At 44.5% G+C, this 21,551-nt stretch overlaps 1 protein-coding gene across 8 annotated transcripts in view; it reads left to right on the top strand.

The window, feature by feature from the left end:
• The window catches only part of nrxn3b (neurexin 3b), a 344,889-nt gene that overhangs the window by 321,302 nt on the left and 2,036 nt on the right, over positions 1-21,551 (top strand). For 5 of the 8 annotated variants that reach the window (XM_080490434.1, XM_080490435.1, XM_080490438.1 and 2 more), the window contains one exon: positions 10,091-10,169. In XM_080490434.1, the coding sequence (XP_080346560.1) occupies positions 10,091-10,169 (79 nt within the window). Of the gene's footprint in view, positions 1-10,090; positions 10,170-19,490; positions 20,086-21,551 lie in introns of those variants that run through there. The other 3 variants (XM_080490439.1, XM_080490440.1, XM_080490441.1) reach the window with 1 other exon arrangement.

The following is a 21,551-nucleotide window of genomic DNA, read 5'->3' on the forward strand; positions in this document are numbered from 1 at the left end:
TTAATACTTCCCATATTGAAATGGACTGAAGAGGAAGATCAAGTTGTGGTCCTCAAGGAAAAAGAGAATAAGGTCCAATTTCATGTGCTTCCTTCAGACTTAACACATTTTCAATAGAAAGCCAATAACTCTCCCAACTGGACGGATCATCTTCCTTATTAATGGTTTTCTTGTAATTAGTGAGGCCGTCTGAGGTTTATCTGCGAGACTCTTTGCCTCAAAACCATATCCTGAAGAGTCTTCTCTCGGCGGAAAAACTGTTATTTATTATCTTCGATCATTATTTCAACAGTGGTGACTTGTTTAGCATACGTTGCGTCGGGTACAATTTCAAAAGTGAAAAGCTTAGATTAAGTGAAATAGTTCCACGAGTTCAACACCGTGTGATCATATTAATTCAAGCCCTTGTAAAATATGTATATCCATGACTTTATAACACGGCCCTCAAGAGGACATCAAGCACAGATCGCATCAATTCACAATGAAGACAGGGGATGTTGGACGAGATTGTAGATGTTCACAGCCAGGGAGCATCAGGCGCGAGAAGTGGGAATATATGTATGTATGTATGAAGAATGAAATAATAAAGCAGGTGCGAATCAATGTAGAGCTGCAAAAAAAAAAAAAAAACTTGGCAGTTCTTTAAATTTCTGTAACGAGCCCAAAATCGAACGCAAATACAGATGCGTTGCTGCTTGCTCTTCGGTAAAATGATCTCTCACACATTCAGCCAGATCGTCTTGGATTCGAGTCCATTGTGAGTAATGTGGACTTAAAATTCAGAAAATAACTTCACCCGCAACAGCAGTCATAACCAGATTATGTAGTCAGAGAAATGGCGAAAGCCAGCGGTTCTGTCTTTGCTGCGATGAATAATTGATGTTTTTCTGTTTTAAACAATGTAGACTGAATGTGTCAGCTTTCATTCTGGGTTATTCTTTTTTTAAGGATGCAGAAACAAGCAAATTGAAAATAAACCTGGAATAAATGACACTTAAAAGCCTAAATTGTAATTGGAAAATTAGCTTTAGCTTGACAAATATAAAAAAAATATATACTTTACGTTTATAGTGTTTCATTTACATTTATATGCCAGAAGTAATGGCTGTCATAGAGTCATACGTGGACATGAAACGCTGGTTCAATCGCAGCTGTAAAAAATAGCTTAAAAATCAAACACATTTTCACACTGAATGCTCACAATGATTTCCATTAACTCCCGCTGTCGCATTTATTACCCTGTGAGTCCTCTGTTCGACCCACACGTCATTACGCCTTAATGATTTGAGAGGAAAAGCAGCAGCCGTTTGTATTTTTGGATTGATGGTTTAAGGGTCTCTTGGTCAGGATTACCAAAGGACCTGGTTCGGTTAATGTAGGTATCTTTATCTAGACGTCATAAAAGTACTTTGCAACCATCACGCCTGTTACTCACTGACGCTCATTCTGTCATTTAGTTCTGAAAATGTGTATTTAAATCAGATAAATCAGGGTTTTTTTTCAAAAGGTGAGATAAAAGATCTTTCTAGGGAAAGAAACCTTAACCACCACATTTTCTTCCCTTATCTCACACACTGATTATAAGTATACATTTTAAGACAACACCTAAAATAGTCATTGTAAACAATAAACCGAAATAACTTTCTAGGTTTAACAACCAAAAGAACTTGGATAGATTCAAGCCCTCTTTACGCCACAACGTGAAAATACACTGACTCCATGGAAACGGGGGGGAAAACGGCAGTTTTTGAAACACTGCGGTCCATATTCCCCTGGGACTGTAGTCGTATTAACAATCCAGCTTCGTCGTCTGTCTGTACGAAATGTACAGACAGATATGTTTCAACATATCTGTGAAAACATGGAAATATTCTGAAACCAAAACGATCAATATTAATGAAGCAGAGGAACGTTGTTGAATGTAGGCAGCACTTTGGCAAATGTTGTTTTTTTTAAAAGCCAGTCACTAAAGCACTTAAATATGGTTCAAAGTATTCATGAGGTACCACAATTACTTAGTTTAGGTAACAAAAGTGTTTGGCAAGGTTGATATAATGTCCCAGTTTGGGTCAAAAGTACAATGAGACTTCTTCAGACTCTACTGACTGTCCCTTCCTCCATTCTTTATTTCTTTTTTTTAAATGTTAGCCAATATGTGACATGCTTCTCTATGTGTAGTGAAATGTGTTCATTTGTGTTGATTCTACGTCCTCCACGTTTGTCGTGTTTCTCAGTTGTTTTTTGCTCGGTAAGACGATAACATGACCCTCATAGACTCCCCGCTAATCGGCTTTGTCGACCAGATTGTAGTCAGAAGCATTCTCAGTTCAGTAATCTTGTTATAACTGCTTTTCTCCGCATTATGTGGCCCCCTCTCAAGTTTTTCCTCTGATGTGTTCAGACACCAGTGTCTCATGACAACGTCACCGACATGCAGCCATTTTCATCTTGGCCTTGTCCCGGTCGTCCCTCCCCCCGTGCTTTCTCCTCCGTCACGGCTTTCGCCGCCGCCGCTCGACAACCAAATCGACACAGATTCCTGTTTGAAGGGAGACCCGCAGGCCACAACTCGGACCTGCAGTAATCGCCGCCACAGTTTCACCCTGAGGACGGCACGGACCGTCTCACCTCCTCCGCTCGTCCTTCAGCACGTGGCCGCCGCCTCGTATGCGACCTTTGCTCCGTCTGCGTGCGTACACGCATGTGATGCGTACACCGGGTTTCCCCGATGACCTTGTACACTGCGGCAGGGCCAAAGACCATTTCCTCTTTTTTTTTTTTTTTTTTTTTTTTGTCCGTGGGAAGATGAATGACCCTGTTTGAAAGTGGCTGCCCACGGCCTCGGGGCAATTAGAGTTTGCTGTGAGCCAGCAACCCTCGCCGCCCCGCGCACAAAGGCAGGTCCTTGAGAAAAAGAGAAATACTCGGCACATAACCCATTCTGCTGAAACCAACACGCCGTGGTGATGGTGAACAAATTAAACGTATTTTCTTTTGAGGTTTTTTTTATTCTATTTTTTTTCCTGCTCCCTGCACCCGCCTCTCCCTCCGTTCCTCCATAAAACCTGAAGGTAAAAAAAAAAGTGCTGACTGCAGGAGGGCAGTAAGAAAGCCCCACCGTGGGCGCTCATTCCAAATATCAATATTTGATCTCAGGAATCATTTAAGCACGTTGCTTTGGCCCCACCGGCTAATTCCGCAGCTCATTTTGCTGTAATTTATACATCGCGATGAAGGACGGCAGGACTCGGTGCCTTCTTGAACCGACTGTTTGCTTTCTTTCTTTCTTTCTTTTTTTTTAAAGTGTTGCTCCTAATAAAGAGGGAACATCGTGATACCACGCTTGATTCGCATCACGACTTTGTGTGATTTTTAACAGACTCCTGCGCTGCCATTCAGATGAAGCGTCTTATCTGTCACAGAGCAAAAAGAGTTGTGGCAGCCGATTGATAGGGATACGGCCCAGCGCCATTGATTCCCCTTGTAATACAAGCCTCTTCCTTGTCGGCCCGTCAAAAGCCCAGATCGGACATGATAACACGCGCATCAGGCAGCCGTCAATAGAAAGGCGAAGCTTCCGCCTCGGAGATGACTATCTTATTTTGGCGTGAGGGCTTGGTGGAGTGGATGAGCGCGGACTCGCGAGATAGCGAGAAAGAAGAGACGGGAGTCGGCGTGACCTCCGATTTCTGTCGCTCTCTGAACCATTTTTCAACTTGAAAAAATAGTCGGCGGTGACTCTTCGCTCGCGACACGTGGATGTTCCAAGGTGACCGAGGGGCGCCCTTGGGGAGAAGGCAATCGTTTTGAATCTCTGACTCGTCCGTGCTTCCACGTCGACCCTTTCAACTCCAAACTTGCAGCCACATTGGATATCTAACTATGGTCCACTAACTGCCAGGATTGAGGAAAATTGTTGTGAGTTTATCACCAACAGATAAGAAAAAACAAAAAAAACGAATAAGAAAAAGTGAGGTTTGGCTCCTGGGCTCTCTGGCTTCGTAAATAAACCAAACTGGCTTTGATGGCGGAGCCGTACAGCGCTCCTTATTCTCTGAAGGCTTCACTTCTCAGTGTTTTCTTCAGCCTCTGGGCACGAACACACATCAAGGTCATTTGTTATGATGAGACCGTGGTGCATTCAGGAGCACGCTGTGACTCGGTGCTCGCAGACATACGACTCAGCGTACTGTACTTAAGCATGTGTGCCTGGATTCCCGGCGCCTCTCGGAGATACGGCGCTGCTCCTTGCTCATATTTCATGTCATGTTGGTAACCCGGGGGCCACGGCTGAGTTTTACCCTTTGCACTGCCTCTGCTGACCCAGGGGAGCGCGATGGATAGTGGTCGAGTACATTATGTCTTTCTCTCTCCTCCCTGATCCCCCCTACCCCCCTTCGCCGCCACCGCCGCTGCACAAGCCGTTGCTTTGATGTGACGGATCGGATCACCGTCACGCTCAGCAGAATATTCAGCCGGAGCCGTGGAGGCAGCAGCTGCTCGCGTTACCGTCCACGTACTTGGCGAGTCTCTCTCTGAGTAGGAACATTCACTCGGTAATTAGTATGACCCTGACATGTCGACGTACAATCGTCGGTTCAGAAGTTTAAGACATTCCTCACTGAAAAACTGAACAAATTATATATATACAAATATATATATATATATACACACATATATTGTCGGTTATTCACTTGTTTTTGACATGTCAGATCTGGACGAATGATAATGTGAATTGACATTTCTTGACAATTTGAGGATGAACATCCCCAGAATGGTGCAGGAATTAAAGAAAGCACAGTTTTCCGGAGCCACCATCTTATGAATCAAACACTCAAGTGAAATAGTTTTCACTATCAAGTCCAGCTGTGGGGTTGTTTACAGGGTAGATGTGAACGCTCACCATTTCCAAGCATCCTGTTTGTCCGATGAGCTTGTTCTAGAAGCGCTACAGGCAAAACGTGCCTCATCACGTGTTGGTACGTACGCACGAAATGTGCACCCTGGTCACGGCGTTTCAGGTGAAAACGCAAAACATTTGTTGAATCTTGGGTGTCCGTTTCCCCCGGAGCCACTTGTAGGACGTACAGAGTCTGCTGAGGCTTCTCGGCGAGGACGCGCCATAAATGTTTCATGAACTCATAACGATCTACTTCAGCACTTGGATTCACGCTGTTGGTTTCCAATTTGACAGGTACAGCTTTTCTGTCTATAAGTAGCCCCTTATTATAAGCATTTTTTTCTCATAATGTCAACGGTGTCATCCACAGTGGCTTGTTGGGAAGCGCCCTGAGCTTGAACATATGCCGTGCATGGCGAGTGATGATGCCTCGGCTGAGTCGTGTTTATTATTAGGTACAGGTGTGAAGAGATGGTGTCAATGCATCTCAGTCCCCGCGGGCGCCTGAATGCATAAAACACTTTCGGTAGTTAAACGCGGTGATGAAGATGATCTTCGTGTTTCTTTCTTTTTTTTCGCGCGGCCTCACGCCACCTCTTTCAACCAGCGCCGTACTTGGAGACTTCGAAACTATGAGAAGTTGAGATTTTCTGGGTGGAAAAGTGAAATTTTATTCGGCTCTGGCAGGAAACTGTCAGACACCAGTTGCATTGATCTGCTTGGTGTAGCAGAGACGGGAGGGCAAGTCGAACATTTTCCCTTCTCCTTCTGGAGGAGCTGAAATTAAAAGAAAGATTGGCATTTTGTAAGATTCTTTATGTAAACAAGACTTTTTTTCATAGGCATGTACGTTGAGCTTTATCAGTGAGTGTATCCTAATATGATGCACTGACGCCTGATTTAGAAAATACTAAAGTAATCGATTGAGTGAGTTTTAGTCATTCATCACAACAGAAGTTTTCAAGTAAAAACAGAATACTCTTTGAGTGTCCATTTACACATTTACATCGGTGCTCGGAGCCACTGTTAAAAGCAACTTTTTGAAAACGCTCCGACTCCATATCCGTGCAGACAAACGCAGCTGCTCAGGCGCACCACGGCCGTAGTAAATAGTTCTGCACATGCTCAGTAGATGGACAGTAACGATGTTTGCCTCCAGGGTGTCACGATTCCCCCGTCTATATTCTCCTGGTCGTTTCATAGTTTAGAGTCACGGGGAAAAGCAATCCAACTTGGTCGTCTGTCCATACGAATGTCCGTGTGTCACACTGGAAACGGACTTGAAACCTTCAATAACTCATGCCTGTGTCAATAAATGATTCAGTAATGGATTGATAGAACCTTTATAATTAGGGACCGAGCACAAAATGATTATTTTTCACTACTATTAAGAAGGCCTTAAAAAAAATCTGTTTACTTTGGAATTTTTGATTTTTAGGGACCGAGCACGAGAGGCCAGGACCCTATTGTATTACGTATGTTTCTTATTATTATTATTACTTTTTTTCTAATTTATTTTTTGAATTTTACAGTTTGAAACAATAATCACTCACCCAATGTAAATAACAGACTATTCTGGGGAAAACTCAATAGTGACCTGTATCGGTCTTCATTTAACATTTATTTTAAATGAAAAGTCCATACTTTTAATCTCGCTTTCACAGTGACGTGCTTCATGGTGACGTTTGTCTTTATTTTCCACTGAAGAGGCAGTTTAATCCCACATTGTATGAGTTTTCTGTATTTATTTTCTTAAAGTTGCTGACACTGCCACAGCGACATGCAAACACAACGGCAGCAAGAGCATTTCTAATAAACTCCTTGTAGTCGCTGCAATTAAGTGCATAACTTGACATAAGCTCAAAGCCACGTAACACTCGTTATACTGAGCATGGGTAAAAACATGATCCCCAAATGAACCTATGCAGAGCGCTGGATCGATTAAAATTGTCTCCTCAGATCCAGATCAGCATTTTCAGACACATTTCAGCTCAAACACTTTCACCGAGGTCAGTCAGAAGTGATCTCCACACTGCGAGCGTCAGGAAAAGAGAACTGATTGTTGTAAATGCAGGAAGGGTGTAGCGTTCTTTACCACGGGTAAAAATAAATTTAAAAAAAGTTTATAATAACAGAAGCGTTGGTTTCACCAGCTTCAAGTCTATCGTTAATCAATCTGGCCTCCTCTTTTGCTCGCCTGACCGCTGATGTGGCTGCTCTCCATTCACTCGCGGAGGTTATTGCAGCTTCGCCTGTTAATGGCCTCACGCATTGCCGCCGGCGGATTCGCAGGAGTCGCTCCAGAATTCCCGGTTGGATGTCGGAGAAGCTGTCGTGGAGACAAAGGCAGAGCGGGCCGTCTTTTTTTACACGTTCTCCATTTTGTTTGTGTCGATGCCGTCGCTCGCGAAAACCCAAAAGCGGTGTGTGTTTTTTACCCAAGGAGGCTGTCTGTCTTTATCGATTGCCCAGCGCCATCCTTTTCAGTTGGACGTGCTGAAGTGGTCAGAGGTAAATGCCGCTTTAATGAAGTCTGGCCATTGATTCGCCGGCGCCGTTGGTTTGGTGGAGTTGGGAATTTCACTTGAAGGCAGGGGTAATCAGGATAATCAGGCGTGATGCACATAGCGTCTTTATGTACTGAAATCTTCGTGAATAATGCGCTTTACTTCGCGGGCCCGCGGAAGGCGCGCATATCAAAGCCTCCCCGCACGCGAAACCAACCAGCCTGCAAATCCCACCACCCAGAATCTTCAGAAATGGCGGCGGTGACGACGTTTGTTGAGAATAATTACACCAAAAAAGGGAAAACACTTTGCTGCCAAGATATAGCCCACTCTGTGTTATGGAGATTTAGACAGAGAATTGGATTTCCCCAGCTGTGAAATCAGTTTTTGTAGTCCCGCTGGCCAACCGCATCATTATGCTATACCCAGCCGTAGGCTCCCGTCGCTGCACACGCATGGAGCCTCGTCTGCGCCGCGACTTCCCGTTCCCGTAAAGCATCCAGCCCCTGTGCCATATGTCGTTCGTCGACGTCTCCGACCCGGTTGAGGAAAGGCTGTGAGCTCAGTCTGTCAGTTCATCGGTTCTGCATCAGTCCAAACGCGGCAAAACGGCACGCTAAGCACTTTTGAGTGTGAACCGCTGTGACAGGCCGAGATACACCCCGTGTTTAGAAAGATTAATCAAGTGCACATCTCGAACGTCAGACGTCGCACTGAGGCGGGTTTGGAGGATTTTCAGTCCAACTTAAGGCGAATACGTCGACTGGAGTGTGTCCTTCTGCGATCTGATTGCAAACTTACACGATGCATGAGCCGGGGCAGCCGGCCCTCCTCTTCACTGTGGATGGACTCAAAAGATGAAGTGCTTAATGATTTTTTTCCCTTGCAGGAGCTCTGCAGTGCTGTCCAGAGCGCCAACAAGTCGAGCGAGAGATTTCATAAACATAGCAAGCTTCAGACCCGGAAGATTGATCGGCTTTATGGATTTATTGTTGTCACAAAACTAATTCAAACCTTTTCAGATGTAGAACCAGGCTTGTATTGTCTCTTTGCTAAACCCATTTTGTTTGGGTGATGGCAGCGTTGAGTCCCTTAATACATTATTCACATTATTTATTATTTAAATCATGTCTTTAACATTCCCACTCTTTCTTCCATCTGATAATGAGTAATGAGATAAACATCTGCTTAAACTGCCAATGAAAATCAATCCGGCTGAAATTTAAAGGATCCGACGGGTCCGAGAGGATCTGTGAAGTCGGAGCATCAAAGCGAGCGAACACGGCCGCCGCGCGGAGACGCTGTCGGCTACAGAGAGATGCGGCGTGGACGGACAGCGCTGCTTTCAGTTGATGTGGGTTACGGCGCGATGGTTCTCGGGGCTGAAATTGCTGGAACAGACTTTGAAGTGGCTGAGGGTTTTTTCATCTCTCTCCGCGTGTCCCTGCCTCCCACATCTGCTGCTGTCATAATAACAAGCAATAACCAAGACTTTTACGCCCGTAATGTGGCTTCAATAAATAATGTCATGTTTACCAAGAGGCCATATTTTACAGCTATTTAGTTGAGAGCACCCCCCCCCCCCCCCTCGCCCCCCGGTCTTTTTTCCTGCGCTCTAATGCTGGAGTACAGTACATAATGTGGTGCATTATGCACAGAAGCACAAACAGGCATTTACACATTATCAAACGTACTGACAGAGAAAATAGAACAGCCCATCATGGATAATCACAGCGCCCGCACACCGTCGGACTCTCTGCCTTCTTCGTTCGTCGGGGAGCGTTGTACGTGAGAGTATACGGTAGAGGTGGACAGCTTTCCCTCGGCCCTGTTGAAAGCAGCAGCACGAGCATGTGCGTGGGTGGGTGGGGGGGTTTGGGGGGTGGGGGTTCGCGTTTCATTAGTCTGTCAAACCCAATGATATTTAGAGCCGCACACCCTAGGCCGGGACTGGAAAACTCAATCAGCGCTCTGATTTCATAACCCTGCTTGGTGACAGGGCTTATTTTATCGCCCCACTGATTCATTCTAATAAACGCCGGCTGCCCAGCTGAAATACAACCCCCCCACCCCTCCGTCACTCCCTCCCCACCTTTGCCTGTCCTCCACGAGACAACCCAAAAATAAGGGAGAAGGTGGGTGGTGGTGGTGGTGGGGGGGGGGCATGTTTAGGGGATAAATCTGAATTGTGGGAACTGGAGGGTGCAGATAATCCATCGTCAGTTCGGGTGTAGCTAGGACCCCACCCCATCCCCATCCCCTCCATACCGCTGCACCCTTTAGCACAAATCAGGCGCCGGGACGGCGCTGATCTGTGTGGGCTTGGTGGGTCCATTGATTGTGGACGATGGAGGAGGAGAGCGGCGATAAATAATCGGAGGCAGAGCGCGGAGGGTGAAGGAAAACAATTATCTGCGGAGGTGGAAAGCACATAAAGTGAGGAATGATAAACACTGTGAAATATGATTGACTCCGAGTGATATATGGGAGCCGGAGGACGGGCGGAGAGGTCTGCCTGTGCCCAGATATCCTTGAATGAAACGGCCAAGCCGGGAACTCGCTGTACTCACTCGGTGCTAACCTAACCGCATTTCTGTGTGTGTATGTGTGTGTGTGTGTGTGTGTGTGTGTGTGTGTGTGTGTGTGTATGTGTGTGTGTGTTTGTTTGTGCCTCCCCTTGCAGACGACAGACGACATTGTTTCGTCGGCGGAGTGCTCGAGCGACGACGAGGACCTGGAGGAGTGCGACTCCGGACACGCAGGTGGGATGAGTGTGTCGAGCTGTGCTTGCTCTGAAACCTGGTCTATTTCTCCCTATCCTTTCTTTGATTTGCTACCGAGGAGCTTCTCCTCTTAGCATCATGTCCCATGGGAGCTTCAAGTGTAACTTCAAAAAAAATAAAAAAAATATATACTTTTTTTTAAAAAAGAGCCTCAGTGAGATGGACACGTAAGTTGCGAGGACTTCTCGGCGCGTATCAAAAGTCTTTGGAGCTGGATGAAAGCAGTGAGAATAACTTTCCACATGCGGAGGAAGCCCACGGCTTTGACTTCAGGGATAATTACAACCCCAATTCCAGAAAAGCTGGGACACTGTGAGAAATGGAAATTAAAAACAAAATGTACACAAAGAAAGTCGATTAAATGTTGAAACTGAGACGTTCAGGTGCGACTGGCTGCATTAGCTGCATTCTTCATATGTTGGATAGTAACTCTTGTAGTTTGTAATATGAGACTTAATTTACTTGTTGTTGCATCGTAACATGTGAGCGTACTTTAAAACTAAAAACAAGCTGGATTGGGCATCCCCTTCTTAGTTAAAATAACTGCATCACGTGTCGTTTCCAGTTTAATTCAATGCTCCATAAGAGACGTCACCAGTGGAAATGACGCAGTTTTCCTGAGCCCATACATTGAATTTCACTACATGATCTAGTCTGATCCAGCCCCCAACCAGTGAGTAAATAGTAAACATTTAATATTTTCTTTTTTTAAAACAACAAGTTGAGATATCGGTGATGCTGCCTTGGAAGATGGCAAACTAGCATTGGCCTCAGAGTCATACTGTCAGAGTGAGTTTGTAAAAAACACCCATAATGCAACAGCTATAAGTTTTAAGGAAGTTATTTTGCGAATTTCACTGTATTTTGTATCAGAAGGTTTCATTAAAATTGGCTTTATGTTGAGATTGTAATCTTTTTCCATAGTAATTGTTTTATTCTGTAAAAAAAAAAATATATATATATATATATATATATATATATACTGTATATATATAGAGACATTTTCATCACATATAATCTGCGTCACAACATAGAAAAAGTTTCAATTTATAGGTTAATATGGCACTATTTTACTGCTCCGGCCCACTCAGGAACCTGTCCTCAGCTTTACTGTTGGAAAAATGCTGCTCACATTTATGTAAATCAGAAACATCAACGTTAATTTACACTTTAAATATCTCAATTTCAACATTTAATCAGCTGCTTTTAATAGTTGCCCACGTTTGCATTATGTTTTTACTTTTTTTCTTCTTTATTTTTTAAACATACGTCCCAGCTTTTCTGGAAGCGGGGTTGTGAAAACGCGCTGAGCTTAACCTACCTAAACGCTCATCTGGGAAAAACACTAAGTTACACTTAGCTATGGGGCCACTGGTTGCAGACATGACGCCGCGTTGATACTAATTTTGTTCTCTCAGCATTTGTTGGAGAGCCAAAACTTTACTCAACAAAGTACGAAATTAGTATCAAGCCCCATGTCGCGCCCGCACTGATGCTTCAAAATGTATCTGTCCTGTTACCTGGTCGATTTCCTCTTGCTGTGCGTGTGTGCGTCTCTCTTGACAGAGGATACATTTTGAGATTCTTTCGAGAACAAAGATGCTTTCAGCCTATAGATACTGTGATATGTAGCAGACTAACTGCAACAGAGCCTCTTCCTCCCTTCTTCCTCCTCTTCTCTTGTTTGTACCTCTGTTTCCTTCGTCGGAGGCTTGCCTTACCTGAAACATTCTAATAGAGAACAGATATCCTCGAATTTCTGTGCGCATCGTCTCTCTTCTCCCCTTCCTCCCTTTTACACACACACACACACACATGTACACACACACACACACACACACACACACACACACACACACACACACACACACACACACACACACACACACACACACACACACACACACACACACACACACACACACACACACACACACACACACAGGCTCCCACTATCACTTTGTGATTACATCAAAGTGATAAGACATTTACTCAGTGGGGTTTGAAACTAATACTATAAAAAAAAAAAAAAAAAAAAAGAGCTAGACTTAATGCCTCACATTTTTAAAGGAGTGGTTATTTTGAGGCAACTTGGGTTTGGATAAATTGAGAAATAAAAAAAATAATCGTCAATCGTCTGGCTCGCATCCTGATAAAACGCAGAGGATCCTGGAGACTGAAACTGACTGGGTTGTTTTGAAAGGCAGCTCCCTTTAAGGCTTCCTGGGAATCATTACCAGCCTGGACCGTCTGATTGCCTCGCCGCCGTTCAAAAGCAGCAGCGCGGGCCGACTAATTGACGCCGCGTTAATCTGGCTTACTGGTTAACGCCGAGCACGTGTCCACTTTCCGCGGCCGATAAGACCCGAGTCTCTGCCCTTTCAACTTTATCTGCTGCAGGAGAGCACAGCACATAATCGAGCGCTTATTTATTTTTCCCGCGGAAATGAGAACCAATAATTTCACCGTCCCCAGCCTGTGAAAGGACCTGGAATCCTTATCACACTATTAGCAATTGGTTCCTTCAAATAGATTTATTTATTTTTTTTAACCTTCAAACCCAAGTATTCTCAAATGGAAGTGAAAATAAAGCCAGCGTAGAGCCAAGAGAACACGGTGCCCTCGTCTCATATAGTGGCAACATAAACACACTCATGCATTCTGTACATTTCACCATGTGGACACAGAAATTCATACCCTCATTCCTTGTCCCGCTTCCAGTCGTATGAACAAGTTGCATGACATGACGTTGGTTTCTTTTCCGTTGCATTTTGTTTTTTTTCTCCTGTGATGCACATATGAACATCTCTCTTCTGTATGGGTTCGGATCCAGCTGCTGGGTCCTTTCTTTTCTTTCTTTTTTGTTTTTTTTTGCTATAATTTGGGTTCAGGGTGGGATGAGTGGAGAAGGGTTATTTTATTTTATTGTTTTGTTGTGATCATTATTATTATTGTCATTATTTCATCAACGTCCTCATCATCCGTCGTCCATCCTCCAAGCAAGGATAGAGCCGCTCCTCCCGTTTTTGCCTCATCTTGTGCCGCATGAACTTTTGGTGGTTGGAAAAATTTTAAATCCCCCCCCCCCCCCCCCCCTTTCCTTCTACTCATCAAGTTTGTGTTGATATTTTTTTGGGCTTCTAAAGAGACATCACCCCCGTCCTCTCCTCTCCATTGTCGATACAGCGTAGGGAAATGAACGGCAACAAAATCTTTTCTTGCCATCATCCTTTTTTTGGGGCCTTGTGCAGGCGATCCCATTCTGTCTCAAGAAAGTTGTGTGTGAAAGAATGACCCCGCCCACCCCCCCACCCCTACCTCCTGCCCCGTCTCCCGCCCTTTTCTGATTGTAACCCCCGCTTCCTATCACCCCCTCCTCCTCCATCCCGCCTCACCCACCTTCTTTCTTTTCGCCGTTCTGCATATACATGTCTGTTTGAATGCAGATGGCATAAAAAGACTTTTATTGCCACAAAGTATATCTGTTTTTCTATTTCTATCTGTTGCTCCAAGTAGAAGGCATTTGTGGCATGCACACTGTAACTGGATTGTACTGCAGCAGCTCTGTAGACTAACTATAAGCCCCGCCCCCACCACCCACCCACCCACACCCCTCCCACCTACCAACCCCCAACCGCCCCGGGCTTCTGCATGGATATGATTGGCATCCATACAACGCGCCGCTTCCTCTCCACCCATGAGTCTCCCCTCACCTGGCTTCTACTACCTGTTGTAAGTGTGTGTCGAGGGAGCTACCACGAGGGGGGGGTGGTGACTGCTGTTACCCCCCCCTCCCCCCCTCCCATGGTAACGCCCTCCCCCTTCGTGTCTGTGCTCGTTGCCTGCTTGTTTCTGTCAGTGCTCCGTCTGCGTCTTGCCTGTCTGGTCTTGCACTTGCGTGGTCGTGTCGTCTTTGTGTTTAAGAAATTAAAAAAAAAAGACTGGTTAAACCTTACCTTCTACCCCCTCCCCTTTACCAAACCCCCCCCCCCCCCCCCCCACCCCACCCCCACTGTGAGTTCCACAAGAGAGCGAATATGGAGTGTGCACACCTGCACACGTTTACACAACCGTTAGATAAACAGAAAGAGTGAATCCACGAGTCGGCGGAAGCAAAATCAATGGTTTGCTCAGTTTGATGGAAACCAAGTCAATTTATGATTTAATTTCACAGTGATTAACAGTGTTGCAGCCCGTCGCCACCGTGTAATCGCAGCAATTTTGTGATTAATATGTAATTATGTCGTAGTAATTGATGCAAATGATGTTCATAAATCAAAACGTTTGAATCCGATAAACGTTATTAGATGTGATGCCAACAGGACAGAACTGTTTCTTTTTTAATTGGACCGATCCATCCCGATCCGTCGACAAGGGGAAATACCACCGCTGCGCCACACGTCATGTTATCAGAACTATAAAAGCACGGCAGTGACTTCGAACTAGTGTTTAGTAGTATTAAACTAGTTTGGAAGTAGTATTAATGAACACATGACAACGATCAGAAATCCAAACATGCAGACCGCTACCGTATTTTCCAGACTATGAGTCACACTTTTTTCGGGGGCTTGTTGTTTGGCTGGTCATGCACGTCATAAAATATACCAGTAAATACCACCAGTGGTCACTAGATGTCACTGTATGACAACAGAAATTTGGTACAGAATTACAAAAAAAACCTCCGTACGACTGTATTTTACAGGCAGAGCAAGAAAAATGTTCGAGAAGCTGATCGCCAGAACTAACTAGTAAAGAATAATGAGGAAAAAAAACTAAAATGAGTTATAACCAACTATGTTAAATTCTTTTCAGCAAACACGTCACTGCCATTAGTCAGTTTGAGTGGCTCCATTTGAGCTTTGCACTTGTCCAGGCGTTCCAACAATTTATAAAGTTGTATCTTGTCGTCCAATGATTCAGTGCTACTACTCTCACGGTTTATTTGACAACCCTGCATAAGATGACAAAGTGTGATATAAAAAGACCAAGTGTGTCTGGTGCGTTTCAACACTTTAAAGCTCATCGTTTTGGTTTACTATTTCATCCAGTTTTTAATCAAACGTACAGCAGCTAAACAAAAAGCGTCACCTTTTAGGAAACCGATTCTTCCTTCCAGAGCTGAAATAGACCAAACCAACAAAAATATGGTGATTTATAGTCGGGGCCAGTTGTTGTCCTTAAAGAAAATCGATATTGACTAATAGGAGATGAGAAGCAAAACCCCAGCAGATGTGACGTCAAGCAGTGAATCAGCCAGAATCTTCTTTAAACCTGCTGAGCTGCACAATGCTGAGCGACCTTACCTGTGTCGTGGCTGAACATAAACACACAGGTAACGTCGTGTCCTTCTGAGCAGCATGGCGAAGCCCTCCCACGAATCTCAGCCAATAGACTAACCGCTGTCCACCGTGTGACGGTGACGCGACGCATCATTGCCTCCAGCTTTTGACCAAACACGTCTAGTACATGTACAGACGTCTCTTCGTCTCGTCGGTTGTGGGTTGCAGGGTCTTTGATTTAGACTGCGTTGTGTGACTTCGTCATTGCGGCACATCAAGACCCGAGTGCGAGCGACACAATGACGCGCGATCGCGATGGATCACCGAGCTTCCTCGTAGTGTCGGCCGCGGCTTCCATCACGCCGACCTGTCTGGCTGTCACCTCGGTGCAGGACCAGTTTAAAGGTCAACCGGTTGACACCCCCCCCCCCCCCCAACGAGTGCAGAGGTGCGTCCTTTACAGGAAATCGACCACGCCTGCTGGACATCCCTGCCAATTAATTTTGTACGCCGGGTTTCATCCAGTCACGAGATGACGGATTAGCGGCCGCGGCTTTAAAGAGCAACTTCAAGCGCGCTTGGATCGTAGACCTCTGCAGCGCTCGAGCGGTAAACACAGCATTGTTAAGAGTTTTGGTATTGAAACGACGGTTGCGTCGATTAGAAATGAGGCTTCTCTCAGCAGGGGCGTGCGAGAGCCAGATAAGATGATTTGAAATTTGACGTGCTTCCTAAAAGCTCCGCGCGGCGATCTAATCCCTGCCATGTCCCTTTAAATGTGTCCACACTGGGAATCTGTGTGTCGCAGCCTCTCCAGTAATCGCCTCCCTACCTGCAGTAGGTGGAGGTGAATGAATCTGCTACAGCAGGTCTTCTTGGCACAATGCGTTCGCCACAATGGGATTTCAGGGCCCCAAAACCACTGACTCACCTGTAATTTGCGGCGTCAAAATCTCTCACACTCATTTCATCCACGGTCGGCGCCGGTGCACCGGCTTTCCAACTTTTTTTTTTTCAATGGTGTAACGTCGTCAAATCCCACACATGGGATTCATCTCTGTTCAGAAGTCTCAGCAAACTCTGGATGGACACGGGGATCAGGCCAGCGAGAGAGGAGCGAGCGAGCGAGCGAGGGGAAGTGAAGAGAAAAGTGCTGCTCTGAGCTTGTTTTGCATCTGCAGCCTTCAAGCTGCTGAGGTGGTCAATCAGCCATTTAGTAGTAACTGTATTTTCTTTTAATTCCCCTTCAGAAGCCCACGCAGGTGGGCGGCAGATAGCGTCGGTCCTACACGGCGCAGTGAAAAGGAGGCGCTGCTTTAAAATTTAGTCCGTTTTATGTTTGTGTCGATGAGTTTTCCCCCATCGACGGCCACTCGGTAGGCACAGAGAAACCCTTGTTTTAAAAAAAAGGGAACACAGCGACTGGCTGCAGGCCTAGCCGAGTGGAGAATTATTTGCCAGTGAGGCAGGGGCTTAGAATAAAATCCCCATCCATCTCGACGACTTCGGAAAACAAACGCAATCTGGTTGAGCAAACCCATTAGAAACCGGAGTGTTTGTCTGCCTCAGAAATGCAGCAAGACATGCAACGTTTGTGCAAGAGCTTACACGGGATTAAAGTGTTTACCAAAACATCAAGGTCCTCGGCACTGACTTTACCGGAGACCCTAACGGCAGCGATTCCTCGCCCCGTCCTCGCGATTCCTCGCCGAAAAGCCTAAGACTAAGAATGGAGTGGAGGGATGCAAACGGGGCCGAGGCAACGAGGGCAGAGTCGGATAAATAAAGCCGCGGATGAAGCCGTTCCCGCGGTCCCCGTCGTTGTTTATCTAACAGCGTGGAGTAGTTGCGTTTCCGCTGTTGAATTATTATCGTGGGAAGCCGCAGCGTATCATGTCAGACGTTACCGCGCTGCGCTGGGGCATGCTCGGCCGGTCAGAAAATTCACATTTAAGATGTCACCGTCCACAATATGCCGTCAGTTCAGTGTGACAGATGCCATATTTACAACACAATGCCGTGCTCTGCTCGGTGAACCGTCCCGCTCAGGAGGAGGCGAAACACACTTCAGTCACTTTAGCAACACTATTCTAGAGCTTGTTTATCTCTAGCTGTGATATAAACTGATTGTCTTCCTTAAAAATTATTTAGATTACAGAAAACGCAATTTGTTCACCATATTGTGAGAGTGCCGTTCAAACTACGTCGATTTTCTCGTGTGACAGATCAGCGTAACTTAAACTAGCGACATTAATCCTTTGGTCAGTAAATACTGTACTGTCGATAAAGCTTGACGTTTGCATCAATCAATATTTGAAATGTCCCAAGTTCGAGGTCAAAATGTATTTATTTTCCTACTAGCAGCTGCCTCCACCCGAGTAGAACTCTGTTAGTATTAGTTTTGTTTAACATCTTAAAATCCAAATAACTTCTCGTAGCAGGTGCTGAGGAAGCTTCCACGTTGTTCTTCAAAGATTCATTTTTATTAATATTCAACCATCAACATCTGGTCGTTCATTTCTTTTGCTGAGACCAATAGCAAGTTGCGTTCTGGTGACTGAATACACCACCTTGTGGTAGGAAGTGATATTACAAGCCATGTGTATACCTCCAGTAGATATTTCTGTATCGCAATAAGCTTATTTCGGTCTTCTTCTGATTGCGTTTAACTAAACTATTGCACAAAATACTGCACTTTTAAATAGGCCCATCGCTAAATGAAACTCTTGTGGAACTCCAAACATTTTGTCTGTCAAACGAAGGCTGTTGGTTATGCACGTAACGCAAAGCATCTGAAAATTCGAGTAAAAGTTGGACCATTAATTGTCCCTTTGCATCCCCTCTTGGTTAATTAGTGAGTGTGGCGAGCCATAATGTCGCCTGTATATCTCCCATGGTGCAACTTCCTCCCCTGGTTAACCGAAAATGAATGATATCTTTGCTCGAGAAATATCCCACAGCCCTTTGGTGGCAGTAACCTTTACTGGCCTTTGACCCCCCTACACCCCCCCCCCCCCCCATCTTAAGCCCCTCCCACTTACCTGTCCCCTGGCTTGCTGTAGTGTTAATGTATATTACTTTCCCTAAATGCAACTTACTTAAAGCATGCATTAACCCAACTTCTTATAGTGAAACTAAAATCCAAAGGAAAAAAAAGAAAAAAAGAAGAGCAAAACATGTCCGATTAACCTTCCTCTCTCTCTCTGACGTACATCCAGATTGCACGCCCTGTCCCGTGTTTTAAAATACTAACAAGAGAAATGTATTGAAGTAACTAATAATAAAGTGTTTATTATTAGTTAAGCGAAGGTGGTGACACTTTGCCTCTAAACTGTCCCCCCCTCTCTTTGTCTGCCTCAGTGTGTGCTTTCTGGTTGTTCATCTTTGATAGTGTGAGAAATCTGATGCCTTTCTTTCTTGCTTGCTAATCTGTGATTCTATATAATTATATTTTATTTTTTTGTGTACGTGTGTTTGTTTGCGTGTGTGTTTCTTTGGTTGCATATATGTCGACGCACATATATGTGAATCCGTCTTGTTTCTTTTCTGAAAAATGTTCAAATTTTAACTCTGCTAATTTGCTAAGGATCACTACTGCCGATGTTATAACGATTTCCTCCCTGATTAGAGTAACGCTTCCTCTTTTCTCTATGACATCACGGCCGCTCCGTTCACAAACAGGAGTGTTTTCTCTTCATATTGGCGCCATTAAACAATTTCTTTTTTTTTTGCCGTGTTCACTTTCTCATAGAGAAAAAAGAGAAGACACCTCCAAAGTAGACCCTCACCGCTATCTGTGAAAACTGTTCCAAACTTTTGTTTCTCTGCTGATTCTCTACCTCTTACTCAGTAGCTATCTCCCATTGAAATTTGGATTGAAATGAGTCTGTTAACTCTCCGTGCATGGCAAAGAAGTTGCAGCTTAGGGTTTGTAAAACTGTCAGTGTTGAGAGTGCTGTTCTCTTTTGTAGATGGGCATGTATATGCTCATTGTTTGTATATCCCCATCCCTTCCTTACAGCCAAAAGCTCTAATGCCGCCCGACCGCTTCGTGCCGCCTTTACATGGACATGGCAACTGATGTACACGTTCACCCCCATCTATGTCATTTCCTTCCTAGTATGTTCATAGGTCCCGCCTCCCGTCTCACACTCCCCTCCTACCCCCCCAACCCTAAAAAAAAAAAAAAAAAACTTTACGTAGAGAATCTAAGATATGTACAGTCGTCCGTTTGTCCAAAACGGACAAAATATAGGAAAAAAGAAAGAACAAGAGTCATCCAAACAGGCTGTAGATATTTATGGAGAGACTTATATAGATATACCGTTTTCTCTTTTATACAAACGATTATGAAAAGAACCAAAAAAAAAAAAAGTTATCCTGAACAGAATGGTGAAGATTATTTTTCATGTCATGATGTGTGGATGTATGTGTTGTTTCCTCCCTGTTACCATCCTGTCTATAAAAAAAAAAAAAAAAAAAAGAGAAATATATACTACTTAATCAGAAGGAAAAAAGAAAAGAAACTAACCTAACTTGTCCAAAGGCATTCTTACACAACTTTCTTTTGTAAATTTTTTTTCTTCCTGCCAAAATCATGCGGGCAATTTGTTGATGTAAGTTGACAAATCTGATGGTATGCTTTCTTCCTTTCAAAACTGTTTTTTGTTTTTGTTTTGTTTTTGTTTTTTGAAATAGGCTTTTATGATTTCCCAAGCCGACTTTGTTCTGTTTTCTTTCTTTCTTTCTTTCTTTTTGTTTTTCTACTTCTTACTAATCCATTTTCTGGATAGCTCTATCTGTGGCTTTACTTTGTGAATGTTTCTTACAATGTTTTGCTCTAACTCTGAACTCTTTTTTGCGATGCCTTAATTATTATTTTCCGTTGCCTTCATTTTCCGTTGTGTTCTTCTTTATGATTTCACTTTATTTCTTATGAGTTTTGTTGTTGTTTTTTTTTTTTTTTTCCTCCTTTCGTTCTTTCTTGTTCCAAAAGGTTTGCATCTCTTTATAGTGCCCTGTTTGTGAGCCTTTGCAATGTTATACAAACAAGCCGCTTTGGCAAGAGGATACGCAGCTTCAGCCGACATCTGAATGTTTCGGAGGCTTTCTGCTGAGGGGGGGGGGGGGGTTGACGCGTAGCCCTATCGGGGATGGAGGGTCGCGGGATGGAACTTCCTGTCCTTTGGTTGGTAATGGTCACTGCAAGAGCCAGCAAACATTCAGGTGTCCCTGAACTGCCCGCTGACTTTGTGCCACTGTGGTAACTGTAGGGGTCAAAAGGCAAGAGGCTAGGGCAAATAGGGGAGCCCACGAATGCTGAAGACCAAAAAAAAAAAAAAAAGGGGTGCTGTTTTCCTTCCATACGTCAGCCTGATAAAGGCCAGTCGGGTTTTTAAGAGGTATGATCTCCTAAAACGTCATTTTTGGCTCCAGTTGTCCAGTGCTGGAATTTGTTTGCACTAATTCTCCAGCGTATTTAAAACACCTCACAATACCATTTCAGACTCGACTTACTTTCAAGCGAATCGCTAATAAATGCGAATGCTACCTGCTTCTTTCCTGAGCGCAACTTCAGCTGCTCCGAGTTTTTTTTCGCCGTCGATGGACGAAATCTGCCTCTTAAAAGCCTGAAGCGGTCGTGTACGCAGAGATACTCGGCAGGACGGAAACACGGCGTCACGACTAATTCACAATGAATGGCGAATGTAAATGCAGCACATAGGATATGATTCAGCGTGTAGGGCGTTGTGGAAAAATAAGTCAAAGTGCAGACGTGTTTAGCGTGGCTCACCCTTGTGCATCCCTCAAAGCCTTTTGATGCAACGTAAACTTGATTTCTGGCTGTCGTTTTCTTTCGGTTGTTTGGTTCTGAGTTTCATTGTTTTTTGCACTGGTGCAGTATTTTGCGTTCTTTCTTTCTTGGTTTTACCTTTTGGTTCATTTTCCTCCATTTGTTGAGCTTTGCATTCTTTTTTTTTCCTATTTTTTTTTACTTTCCTCGTTTCCCAGTTCTTTTGGTGTCTGACTGCTTCTTTGCTGTGCCGGTGGTTGGGGAAAAACCTTCGGACCTTTCTGACTT

Source organism: Lipophrys pholis (genome assembly GCF_963383615.2).
Source record: "Lipophrys pholis genome assembly, chromosome: 21".
Taxonomy (NCBI): Eukaryota; Metazoa; Chordata; class Actinopteri; order Blenniiformes; family Blenniidae; genus Lipophrys; species Lipophrys pholis.